The following is a 13,816-nucleotide window of genomic DNA, read 5'->3' on the forward strand; positions in this document are numbered from 1 at the left end:
AGGATCGCTGTGAGTTTAAGGCCAGAGTGAAACCCTACCTCAAAAATCTCCCCCCCCCCCCAAAAAAAGAGAAAAAAAATCACATAGGAGAGAGAAAAGTACCAAAGAGGGAGATTGAAGCTCCCTTGAAAAACCAAGCATTTTTCACAAAAGCTAGGCCACTGTGTTTCTGGTTCATTACTCAACTACTGCAATGCCAAGTGAAAGATACTTGGTTGTATTATCACAGGTTTAAAAAGAAAAGTAAAAATGGTATGATGAAGATCAGCATTAACACAGTAAATGCTAGGAACAACCTCCGTCAAAATTACTACAAAAATTCCCAATGAATAAAACATTTTTTAAAGGTCTGGAGAGATGGCTTAGCAGTTAAGGCACTTGCCTGCAAAGCCTAAAGACCAAGGTTTGATTCCCCAGTACCCACATAAGCCAGATGCACAAGGGGGCACATGCATCTGGAGTTCGTTTGCAATATCTGGAGGCCCTAGTGTGCCCAACCCTCTCTTTCTCACTTAAATATATATATATATATTTTTAAAAAACCTACAACACACATAACTAGTATTTTTCATGCATAAAACATTTACTTGAAGAATATGTATATAGACGTGTACAGAACAAACAAAACTCCATATAGAATGGTAGCGAGGACATTAGTACATCCACAAGAGAATGACTGAGATTTCCACCTCTGACAAATTAATGCCCAACATAAGCTGAGTTTTACACAGGAACTGGCATGAAAGCAGACGCCCTATATACATGGTGGGTGACAGGAGCACAGAGAAGGCAGGAGGAGGAGTCTGTTCAGTTACAGGGATGCACAGAGAGCATGTCGCCTACCAGGGCACCTGCCTCAGCAGAAGAGGAAGAAAGAATGCAGCAACAAGGGAGGGAAGACAGTTCAGGCTTCTTCTTCACTGCACTCTCGTGTAAGAAAAACCAAACCAAACCAGCAGATGACACCTACTGTGTATGGAACACTAGAGTGACAGATTCAACCTTCATTAGCACCCCATTTCAGGCATTACAAAAGGAGGCTCAATGATGTTAAATGAGCATCCCCAGGTCACCTGCTGCCAAGCAGTATGACTCTGGGCTCATTCCACAGTAGTGAGGGGACAAAGGAAACCTGAAGCACACGGAGGGAACTACTCCTGAACCGCCCCACCAGCAGCTTACAGTGGCAGGCATGTTGAAAGATCACAGCCCTCAACATACTGGTGGTTACCTTTAGACTATGAGCATGGGCATCTTTTGTTTGATGTATTATTTTTACAGTGAAAAATTGCCTAAGTGTCTATCTTCTAGATTTTTGTTTGTTTTGCTTTTCAAGGTAGGGTTTTACTTGAGTCCAGGCTGACCTGTAATTCTCCATGAAGTCTCAGGGTGGCCTGGAACTCAGGGTGATCCTCCTACCTCTGTATCCCAAGTGCTGGGATTAAAGGCGTGTACCAGCACCCCTGCCATCTTCTATATTTTTCTAGTTGCTCTAAGTTATAATTCTTCTATAGAGAATATTTTAAGTCTCAGATAAAATTTTTCTATTAAAAAATATTTTTTGATAGAAAACATTTTAAAGAAGCGATTTCTACTGAATATTTGAAGAAATCAGAAACTTAAGTTAGGCTTATGGTAATAGGCTTAAGCAAGTTTGGTAAAAAATATGTCTATATAAATGCTTAGAATTTTATAAAAAATAACTTTTATTACATAATTGTCTTAGGAGAAAAAGAATAAACTAAATGATTTTTAAAATTTTGTTTATTTTTATTTATTTATTTCAGAGCGACAGACATAGGGAGAAAGAGGGGGAGAGAGAGAGAGAGAGGGAGGGAGGGAGGGAGGGAGGGAGGGAGGGAGGGAGGGAGGGAGGGACGGACAATGGGTACGCCAAGGCCTCTAGCCACTGCAAACCAACTCCAGATGCGTGTGCCCCCTTGTGCATCTGGCTAACATGGGTCCACCTCGAACCGGGGTTCTTAGGCTTCACAGGCAAGCACTTACCTGCTAAGACATCTCTCCAGCCCAAACTAAATGACTTTTTCTTAAGATGTACAAAGCTTTTACTAGCATAAGAGAAGAAATGAGGGGAGACCCACGTTGGCCAGATGCACAAGAGGGCACACGCATATGGAGTTTGTTCGCAGTGGCTGGAGGCCCTGGTGCGCCCATTCTCTCTCTATCTGCCTCTTTCTCTCTCTGTCTGTTGCTCTCAAATAAATAAATAAAAATGAACAACAACAACAAAAATCTAAAAAAAACAAAACTAGGCATGGGCTTGCACACCTCTCATCTCTGCACTCTGAAGGAACAGGTACAAAGATCAGAAGTTCAAATCCAGACTCTGAACTACATGAAACTTGACCTCAAACAAACAAACATTAAGAACAATAAAACAAAAACAAAAACCCTAAAACTATTCTAAAGGTTTTTTGTGGCTACCAAGTAACCTTTAAGAAACAAAGCTGATATTCAGAAAATTTACCATTTATGAATTTTCATGTACTTTAAAATTGTATAAAATTCTCAAGTTTTCATTTTTGAGTGTTTAACATATATAAATACAGCTTTGTTTTATTTACAGATTACATGAAGAATGATATAGACACAGCCTTGTCTTAGATGAGCATGGTAGTGCACGCCTTTAATCCCAGCACTTGGAGGCAGAGGTAGGAGGATCTCCATGAGTTCAAGGCCACTCTAAGACTACATAGTGAATTCCAGGTCAGCCTGAGCTAGAGTGAGACCCTACCTCAAAAAACTAAAATAAATAAATAAATAAATTAATTAATTAATTAATTAATTAAAAATAAATATTTTAAGTATTGAGCATATGCTATAAAACTGTATACTGTGTTTGAAACTACAAGTAATTTCATTTTTAAAAAGTATGTCATATCAGAATTTATTATTGGGAGTGAGGAACTGGGAAACTGAGAAAACAAAACAGATTTTAATGGGGAGAGTAGAATGCAGTATTGACATAAGAAGGAAAATACCAATTCAAACTAAGAATAACTTGGAATGCCTAGGCTGGCATTTGAATCTTCCTTTGGGGTTTAGAACGGTTGCTGTACAATTCTCTGTATGTGTTCTTCACTTCTTATTTATTTATTTGTAAGCAGAGGTACACACAGAGAGAAAAAAAGACCCAGAGAGAGAGTGTGAGTGTGTAAGTGAGTATGGGCATACCAGGTCCTCTAGCAACTACAAACAAACTCCCAATATATGCACCACTTTGTGCATCTGGCTTACATGGATACTGGGGAATTGAACCCAGGTCCTTAGGCTTTGCAGGCAAGCACCTTAACTGCTGAGCCATCTCTCCAGACCACGTACCTCATTTCCAACATTCTCCTGCACATTCTTGATGTATCTCTTATACCAACCATTATGAATAGCATCAATCCCAAGAGGGTTTGCTTATCCAAACTGGTATGCTCCAGGAGACTGCTGTAACAGCTATCTTTCATAGGTACAAACCTGTAACAGGACTGTGTGGCTTTCCTATAACATGACCGATGCATTCATTCATCAAGGCCTGTAAACTCTAGAAACCAAAGAAAAGAAGGAAGATGAGGAAGAAAGCCTATTCTAAATGACATAAGCAATGATCAGGTATATCTGAAAGAGACATACGACTTTGAGTAAGTACTTTCAAAGTCAGTTTAAGAGAAAATACATATAAGTTGTACACAAACTATGTATTATTTAAAATAATATATTACAGTATAAATTCCATGTTCACAAATAAGAGCAACTTGACAGTCTGCTCCCCACAGCACAACAGCATGTGCGAGCAAGCAGTGAGCACGTCTGTGGCTGGAGGACCCCGTGAGTGAACTCACGTCTGAGCAGCACTTCCTAGTCCGGTGGGTCTGTCAGAACAGCAGTGGTCACACACAATACTGGCACTACATTCTAATGACAGACACTGAAGGGAAAGAGCTAATCTGGTTCTTCATTAGCTTCCAGCAGGCAGCAATGAAGCTGGTAGTTTATGAGCTACAGAACCCGGCTGGGGGAGTGCGCAGTTGGCAAAGGCTGGCCATGCGACCAAGAGGATCCAGATTCGATCCCCAGCACCCATGTAATAGGCTGGGTGTGGTGGCTGTTTGTGTAATCCCAGTACTGGCAGGTGGAGGTAGGAGGACCCCTGGGCTCAGGGGCATAATGTGAGCACCAGGCTGATGAGAAGGTCTGTCTCAAAAAAGGTGGACGACATTCCTAAGAATGACACCTGAGGTCACCTTGACCCTCACATCGCCACCTGTGTACCCATGCACATTCAGAATCCAGCACGTTTTAGAAGGGCCAGGGTTCAGAAAAAAAACTAGTTAATGAAACACTACTATTATGAGAAGGAAGGAACAATGAAGCATCGTGCTTTCAGAAGTTACCTAATGTCTCAGCATCATCACTGCAATCACAAAAAGTACCTAAGTACCACTACCACACCAAAGACACACAGTCAGGAAGTACGAAGTGATCAAGTGGTTTGTAATGACAAAGACTTTAGCGTAACCCATACCAAGAAGTCATCTTCCGGCAAAGCTGAAATAAAGGCAGGTTCAATCGCTTGTAGAAAATCAAATCCTTGAGTTGCCCACCTGGCACATGAAAATATTCAATAGTCACAGAACAGCTGAGAAAATACTATAGATGGTAATACTTAAAGTAATAGAATTTGAAATTTACTATCTATGGCAATGCATGTTTTGGGGGGCATTACATAAATTTCTAGGCTGAGTAAGCTTATAGTGATCCCTTTTGGGAAAGGGACAAAATGGCCTTAAAAAAATTACTTAAAAGCCATGGGCGGGGGGGGGGGAGCTGGAGAAATGGCTCAGCAGTTAAAAGTGCTTGTCTGTGAAGCTTAAGAACCTGGAATCAATTCCCCAGCACCCATGTAAGTAAGCCCAGATGCATGTGGAGCTTGTCTGCAGTGACTAGAGGCCCTGCACACCCATATTCCTTCTTTCTCTCTCAAATAAATAAATAAATAAATAAATAAATAAATAAATAAATAAATAAATAAAAATATTAAAGCCAGTGGGAAACATGGGTATTCACTTGTAACTCAATAGTAATTTATCACTGACAAAACTCCTATTTTCATTCCAAATGCAGCAAATTTAGATTTTTCAGAATTGAAAAGTGGTTCCAAAGTATCATGGTATCTAATTACTTAATTTTGGGGAGGAAAAAGACATTAGCTCTCCAAAAGACTTGTCTATCAAACAATGTGAACTCCTCAAAGATAATTTTGTTTGGAATATGTGTGTATTTAAATTCCCAAGAGTTAAAGGGTTTCTTATGTATATAACTTCATTTTAAAATATCCTGTTTGCAACAGAGTTAAGAATGTTTTTTCGGTTAAGCACTTGCCTGTGAAGCCTAAGGACCCCGGTTGGAGGCTCGGTTCCCCAGGTCCCACGTTAGCCAGATGCACAAGGGGGCGCACGCATCTGGAGTTCGTTTGCAGAGGCTGGAAGCCCTGGCGCGCCCATTCTCTCTCTCCCTCTATCTGTCTTTCTCTCTGTGTCGCTCTCAAATAAATAAATAAATAAATAAATAAATAAATTTTAAAAAAAAGAAATGACATCTTCTAAAAAAAAAAAAGAATGTTTTTTTCTTATATGACCCGCTCACAAATCTGATAAAACATAAAGGACAAAACACATGCCAACCCCACATGCCTCAAGCCCTAACTTCACTGCTTGGCTGTACCTGGGTCTTGTTCCTCTGCCACTCTCGCACTTGGTCAGGACATAGTTCATCCACTTCCGGGCAAAGCTTATATATCTGTCTCCTATCTTCTGTCTGAACTCACCAGACATCAAACGAACAACTTCTTTATGATACTGTATAAAAATTAACAAAACCATTACAATGACACCCACAATACTACAATGTTCTAGATACCTAAAATGTCATTTTCTAAAATCCAATTCAAGTGAATATACTTTGAATAATACAAAAAAACAGAGTACAGTATCTCAAGATACAGTTTTGTAAATGTTTTATTCAGAACTTTCAATCAAGAATGCATATTTGGGCTGGAGAGACGGCTTAGTGGTTAAGGCGCTTGCCTGCGAAGCCTAAAGACCCCCATTCTACTCTCCAGATCCCACATTAGCCTGATGCACAAAGGTGAGGCAAGTGCGAGGCAAGCGCACATGCTAACTAGGTGGTGCAACAAACGCCTGGAGTCCGATTGCAGTGGCTGAGGCCCTGACACACCAATTCTATCTCTCTCATCCTCTCTAAAAAAAAAAGAAATAAAAAACCAGAATGTACTTTTATGATATTAAGAATCTCTTAAGCAGTTGTAAAATGCAGTAGACAACTATTAGTGTACCTACCTGATACCTTAGAAGAAAACTATTCAACAGCAACATAACATCCCTCAGTTTACAGCTAATCGGATCTGTAGTACAAGGCCGACACTTCCTGTCAGTGACATTATTAATTACTCTACATTTTCCTTTATTTTATAGACACATACCTCAAACCCAAAATTGTAGCCCTGAATCATTGCTTCTCGGGAGTACTGCTGCAGCGTGGCTGACTCAGACTCATCCACATCAGTGTCCAACTCCATTAGGAACATGAGGTCCACTCGGTCAATGGCATCACTTATTCTGTTGCAGAGCTCGAGCGCATCATCCTGCAGAGTCCCAAACCATGATTAATCCAAAATGAAGCAAGTCACCCAGCACCCACTGCACCCCGAAAGACACTCGCACTCACCACTGCACAGACGCCATTCACTACAATCCACTTCAGACACACTTTCATTTTCTTAGTTATCAAAAAGCATGACTTTGAAGAAATCCTATTTTCACTTTTACACGTAGCAGGCATTCATTAACATCTTACAAAGTACAAGTGAAAACAACCCACTTAAGTGATAATATCCAGTGACTGTCTGGTCATGCTGGTACCTTCAGGATTTTCATGTCAATCACCAGAGATGTTACTGGAAATGTCTGAGGACATTTTGGATTATCAAAACTGGGTGGGCAGAGGCTTGAAATGTTGACAAACATCCCACAACACACAGAAGAGCACCCCACCCAACATACATTCTTGGCCACTAATGTCAGTAGGGCAAAGTTTGACAAATCTGGTCATAATTTAAGCAATTCTGCTTCTTTGCAGAATTCCTTTCCACCTGTCTTTAAACACACCTGTGCACACATGGTGTCCATCAGGCAATCACCCTAACATTTCATCACAAAATATTCTTTCTAAAATAACTTTAAAAACACTCTTAAGGCTTAGAAAATCAAATGTGATAGCTCCCAGTGAATCAGTTGTGCCCATCTTCTTCCATCAGTCTGATCGCCAGTTTTACTTTCATTGTATATATCTAGATCTGGCCAAAACAGATTATTTGCTCCTCAATCAGCAGACCCAGAACCTCGATCCACCCATCAGATCCATGGCCAGATGCTCCTCTTGTTAGTTCCATCCCAGGCTTCACGTTCTGAAACCCTCCCAAGCTGGCCTGCTACCATGATACTCCCAGGTACTACCTGTGAGGCACCAATCTCTCTCTCCTCCGATGCTTCAGTGTGACAGCTCAGGCCCTCAGCTCTGTGATATGTCTTAGTTGGACACAGTGCTCACACCTATAATCCTAGCATTCAGGAGGCTGAACTTGGAGGACTGCCATGAATTCAAAGCCACTCTGGACTACGTTATGGGTTCCTAGTTATTTGGGGCTAAAGAGTGAGACCCTGTCTCAAACAAAATAAAACTATAGGGCTGGAGAGATGGCTTAGCAGTTAAAGCACTTGCCTGTGAAGCCTGAGGTCCCAGGTTCAATTTCCCAGTACCCATGTAATCCAGATACACATAGTATCGCATGCATGTGGAATTCATGTGCAGTGGCTAGAGGACCTGGTGTATCCATTCTCTATCTACCTCTTTCTTTCTCAAATAAGTAAATAAAGAAAAAATGTTTTAAAACTATAAACAGAAAAGGAATAATCAACATCCTATAAAACCTTATTCTCAGGCTAAAGAGATGGTTTAGCAGTTAAGGTGCGTGCCTGCAAAGCCAAAGGACCCAGGTTCGATTCTCCAGGACCCCATAAGCCAGATGCACAAGGAAATGCATGTGTCTGAAGTTCACTTGCAGCGGCTAGAGGCCCTGGCATGTCCATTCTCTGTCTCTCTCAAATAAATAAAAAAATAAAAATACAAAAGAAAAAACAAAACAAAACAAAAAACCCTATTGGCTCAAGCTCAAAGGAAGGACAACAGTAACATTTACTGGTGTCAGGTATGATTATAACTCCTGAGAGACATAGATAAACAAATCAGATTAACAGAAGACAACCAAATACTCATTAAATGACTTATATTTCATGGATTGATGCTGCTTTAAGAAGTCAGGCCCAAATGTGACTGAGACAACATAGCCCATGGTTAGTGGAGAAGTATAAAGAGCAGAGTGATAGGACGAAAACCTCAAGGTAGCGACAACATTAAAAATGAGACAAAAAGGGCTTGAAGATGATTCATTCAATAAAGTCTTGTTGTGCAAGCACAAACACCTGAATCTTAATCCCCAGAAAAAGTGCTGGATGAGATGGTGCACACCTATCCCAGTGCTTAGGAGGCTGAGACAGAGGATCTCTGAGGCCTGCTGGCTAGCTAGTTTATCCTTATCTAGGTTTCCTAAGAGATATTGTCTCAAAAACTAGATGCCAAGTGACTGAGGAAAACGCCAAACATCAACCTCTGGTCTCCGCACACATACATGTACCTGTATAAGAACCCCCAAAATGGGAAAGGAATGCAGGGTTCTGACATCACAGACTTTGAAGGCATTTGGACCTGTCTACAACTTTTTTTTTCTATTATAGTTAATTTTGCTGAACTATTTGTTAAATTATGTAAGTACTTTAAGATTATACATTATTGATATTGAATATCTCTAGTGAATACTGGAAACTATTAAAGGTGAAAGAAATTTACATTAGAAAGAAAAATACACAAATTCCAATCCGGACTTTTCTGACAGGCAGCCATATGATCACTGCGATGACATGAAACAAACCAATTTTCTATCCTTTTCAGTCCTAGAGTTTGTTTCAGGAATGTTTAGTTTAGACCTGAACAAATGTTGACTAGGAAGAAAAGGGGAACCACTCAAGAAGTCACATGGCTCAAACGACACCACACACATTGCTAGGCTTCTCCACAGCCTTATACCCGAGCGCAGGGACGTCAGCACCTTAAGCTGCTGCAGAGCTCTGGCGATGACCGGCTGACTGGAGGTCTGCTCGTGGCGCAGGGTCATCAGCCCCTCGACGGACTGCTGGAAGGCTTTTCTCTGAATCACAAGCTGAGCGGACTCCATGACTACCAACAGAAGATTGTCCACCTGTGAGGAAAACCAAACGCAGGGCATAAAAACAGACCACTGACTTTTTTTTTTTCCACTCCACTACAACCCCAGTCCCAAAACAGTGCCACTCTTGAGCCACCAGCCCAACCGCTGTCCGACCAGAGCCACCTGCAAGTGCATGTGTCTGAGCAGGCGGAGCAGGAAGGAGGGCAGGCGGCGCTACATGCAGGCGATCTGGCAGAGGGAAGGAGCCTCCCAGCAGCCTGCGCAAGCACAGCGGCTCGAGCCACCCCGGACTCCAGTCAGTCTAGAGCATGGGTGCCAAGATGGAGAAGGGGTGGCCCGGGAAGACGAGGACGAACAGAGATGAAATGGCTCGGGAAGATGGGAAGGACAGAGGTAGAGTTGGGGAAACCCCAAATGATGGAGAAGACAGGGGAAGAGTTGGGGACACCTAGGAAGATGTGGGAGACAGGGGTATAATGAGAACAGGGAGAGACTGCCACGAATGGGCAATACTGTGTCATTTTCATTCTCTAAGAGGCAGAAAACCTGCAGCTTTTAGAGGGCATCTGTATGAACCACCGTCATTCTCAAAGCACCAAAACGACAAACAACTACAGAACTGTAAGGCGGGAGGGAAGTAGGAAGGCGCGGCTGCTCCGGCAGGGACAGCGACAGAGCTATGGCAGGAGGTCTGGGAGCCCCAGGAACTGGTCATTTACTGGACATGCTTCTGGGTGCTGGGCTGGTAATTAATTTGAAAGGTGGGAGGACATATTTAAGTTAGCAATCCACATTTCTGGTATAGCATGGTTCAGTGAGACAGGAGATGCAAGAGGAAAAAACAAAATATGGGGTAAAGGGAGATGGGAGCTGGCGTGACCAGCTCTGGTTGGCCTGAGTTCCAGATGCGTGTGAGTCCTTACCACCCCATTCCTAAGCTGCACACACGTGCGCGGGCTGCTGTCAGCTGTAAGAGCTCCAGACACTGGCCAGGGCCATGACCACAAAAGTGAACTAAACGGCGCTGCTGTGAGCTGTAAGAGCTCCAGACACTGGCCAGGACCATGACCACTAAAGTGAACTAAACGGCGCCGAGTGTCCAGGACAGCGTTACTTTTATTCTTTGGCAGCACTTCTGGAACTGGGATTTCTGGAGCTACAAATTGCATTAATGAGACAATATCTCTTAAATCATGGGTCTCTAAACCTAACTACATGATGAAACAAATAAAGGCATACATATATAGGCTATTTCAAATAGTCAGTGTAATTCAACATAGTTAACAGAAAATGATGGGGTATTTTCATACAAATATGCTGAAAATTACACCGTAAGACATCAAGGCACAGTTTAAGGAAGTCTATACTTGACTAGGGCTGTTTGTTATTCATAAGCTGCCAACAACTGGTTTTATCCAAAAGTATTCAAAGCATCACAGCTGATTAGAGTTGGCTGCAAAACTGGGGCACTTGCTGGAGGGAGGCCCACCGACCTGCATGCTTCTCAGGGTATCAACTGTCTCCACCTGAGGCACAATTTTGACAGCCTGTGCCTCCCACGAGCCCCAGCCGTCTTCTGAGTCCTGGGCTCGGTCCCCATGCTTGGTCAGAAGCAGAAAGGCATCAATGAAAATGTCATCTGGATCCTTGGAGCAGTCCTTTCCTGCCGCAGCATTGAGCAGCTGCAGAATAATGCTCTTCTCCTCGGCCAGCGTGTCGGGAACAAACATGTGCAAGTTGTCCAAGCCAGGAACCTGCACCTGCACAGGAAATGACCCGGTCTTAAATTAATTACTGCCCAAACCCACACTAGCCAAGCAGGGTGGTGCATGCCTGTAATCTCAGCAATCAGGAGACTGAGGTTGGAGGATCACAAGTTTGAGGCCATCTTGGGATGTATCATAGTGAGATCAGAACCAGTCTGAGATACAATGTGAAATCTTGTCTTTAGAAGCAGAGAAAGAAAAGTACCCAACAAACCAGGAAAAGACAAGCAGGTTCAAGGAGCTGGAGGTGAGGAAGCACACTGACCCGAGTGGGGAGGTGAACTGCAAGCTTCTCCGTGTGATTGAAGGGTGGGTGGGGGGGGGGACCCTGGGAAGGGACCAGGCAAGTCCTTGCACAGTTTCTCCAGTCCCAGGGCTACTCTCCAGTGTCCCACTTCCAACAAGGAAACTATGCCTTCAGTGGGATAGTTTACTGGGGGAAGTGAGTGGGAAACACCTCAGCCAATGCTAGTGTGACACCGTTTTGGGGACAGGGATTGTAGAAAAGCTCCTGGTGATCATTTCAATAAGGGTCACCACTGTCATGATGTGCTGTGGCCCACAGCCCTTCCTAGGCCATACACCTCCAGACTTGGCACGTCATACAAAGATGGAAAAATAATCACCTCAAGTTACTCCAAGAGTAAAGATGTCACTCTAGGGATGACCAGGACATAGGCTTAAAGACTCATGTAAAAACTGAACGTCTCAAGAAATGTGAGGATGAAAAAATAAAATCATAATTCAAAAACATGCCGGGCGTGGTGGCGCACGCCTTTAATCCCAGCACTCGGGAAGCAGAGGTAGGAGGATCACCGTGAGTTCAAGGCCACCCTGAGACTCAGAGTTAATTCCAGGTCAGCCTGGACCAGAGTGAGACCCTACCTCGAAAATGCAAAAAAAAAAAAAAAAAAAAAAACCAGGAATATTTTTAAAATATATGCATAACTAAATTAACACCACAAGTTACTTATCTGGAAAATTATGGGGAAAGTATATTATAGCTCACTATCTGGACTTTATGAAAAAGTTCTCAGTTCCTAGCACTGGGAAAACAAGTTTGAGTATTTTAAGTGAGAAGGACAAGCATTCCACATAGACATTCACCTTGACATATTGTTTTGCTTTCAGAACATCCAGGAGCTCATGGATTGGGGCAGAGAACGTAAATTCTGCTGCTATTTCCAGGTCCTGTAACGCAGTAACAAAGAGATGTCATCAGGAGAAGCTTTCGTCGGGGGAAAGGGCAGGGGGGAAAGGACGCTGACTCTCGGTCAGGCTGTACACTCACCTTCCTCAGCATCTTAGCAAATCCCAGAGCTTTGGAGGCTCGCTCCCTGGCTTCGTGGAAGAGCTCCTTTAGTGCACGGCTGATCTCTACAACTGACCGCCTGTAAGGAGATGAAAACCCGCCTCATACAGGAGCAGTTGAGAACAAGATACAGGAAATTCCAAATGACAACATAAGCAACCTTTGCAGGCGCCATTCAGAGCAGCAAACAGTCACTGGCAGTGTGACCAATATGATCAGAGGGCTGCTCCTCACGAGACGACCAACATGCTCAGAGGCCTGCTCCTCACAATTCTATAGAAATTATTTGAGTCCTTCTAAGTAAGGCACATTAAATAATCCTCAATATCTTGTTCACTTTTCTCAAAACTTTATCATGACAATATTTTATGTTTAAGTCTTGACAGCCAGCTCATGATGTAATTGAAACACTGTGCACTGCCACATGCCACCTCTAGAGCACCAGCTCATACCCACCCAGCACACGGGGGAAGCATCAGCAGAGCCCTGTCTAGTTCATCCTCTCAGTTCTCCAACTCTCGTGTCTACTCTGAACCCCCAACATCAGCATCCAAACTACAAGACCTACAAACTAATTCCATTCCTTAGCTATTGATGTTTTCCCAGATGAGAACTGGGACAGGGAGTATCAAGTGTTCTGAAACCTCAAGTTGAATAGTGAGCAAAAACACTTGCTCTGAAAGTACAGGTGCTGAAACTGCCTCATGAGACTGCTGATAATGTTATTTGTATAGGAAATCAACAGACAAGCCATGATTTCAAATACTTTTTAAGGTTCAACAGAGGGGATAAGCCAAGCATAAAAGAAATTAAAAATGTGTCAAATGTCATTAAAAAGTACCGCTGAACTGTTACAGAGATTTGAAAAGACAGCTAACATTCAAAGACATTCTGGAAAATATGGATGGAGATTATTACCAGATGCAGAAGTTGGTACATGCATCTGGAGTTCACTTGCAGAGGACAGAGGCCCTGGTGTGCGTGTGTGCGTGCGTGCGCTCTCGCTCTCTCTCTCTCAAATAAATAAATAAAATAACAAACCTTAAAAGCCAAAAGGGCTTGGAGTGACGTATTCCAAGTTCTGAAAGATTAACAACTGTCAACCAAGGTTACTTTATCCTGCAAAGCTATCCATTCAAATAGATGGAGAAATAAGGACATTCCATGACAAAAGCAGGTTAGAGTATTTGAAGACATAACCAGCTCTACAGAAAAGGAAAAGCACACATATAAGCAACCCGGGAAAAAACAAGCAATACTCAAATACTAGTTAACACAAGAGACCAAAGGTAGAACCGGAACCACAAAAAAAAAAAAAAAAAAAAAAAGGAAAACATAAATACACACCCTTCAATAATATCTCTT

General features: G+C 42.6%; 1 protein-coding gene across 5 annotated transcripts in view; it reads right to left on the reverse strand.

Moving 5' to 3' along the window:
* Map3k4 (mitogen-activated protein kinase kinase kinase 4) overlaps nucleotides 1-13,816 on the reverse strand; it is a 117,343-nt gene that overhangs the window by 20,197 nt on the left and 83,330 nt on the right. For all 5 annotated transcript variants that reach the window (XM_045158196.1, XM_045158194.1, XM_045158195.1 and 2 more), the window contains 8 exons: nucleotides 12,431-12,530; nucleotides 12,247-12,330; nucleotides 10,867-11,133; nucleotides 9,254-9,403; nucleotides 6,512-6,673; nucleotides 5,734-5,867; nucleotides 4,535-4,613; nucleotides 3,487-3,553 (listed from right to left, as the gene is read on the reverse strand). In XM_045158196.1, coding sequence (XP_045014131.1) covers nucleotides 3,487-3,553; nucleotides 4,535-4,613; nucleotides 5,734-5,867; nucleotides 6,512-6,673; nucleotides 9,254-9,403; nucleotides 10,867-11,133; nucleotides 12,247-12,330; nucleotides 12,431-12,530 — 1,043 coding nt within the window. The remainder of the gene's footprint in view (nucleotides 1-3,486; nucleotides 3,554-4,534; nucleotides 4,614-5,733; nucleotides 5,868-6,511; nucleotides 6,674-9,253; nucleotides 9,404-10,866; nucleotides 11,134-12,246; nucleotides 12,331-12,430; nucleotides 12,531-13,816) is intronic.

The sequence above is a fragment of the Jaculus jaculus genome, chromosome 9 (genome assembly GCF_020740685.1).
Source record: "Jaculus jaculus isolate mJacJac1 chromosome 9, mJacJac1.mat.Y.cur, whole genome shotgun sequence".
Lineage (NCBI taxonomy): Eukaryota > Metazoa > Chordata > Mammalia > Rodentia > Dipodidae > Jaculus > Jaculus jaculus.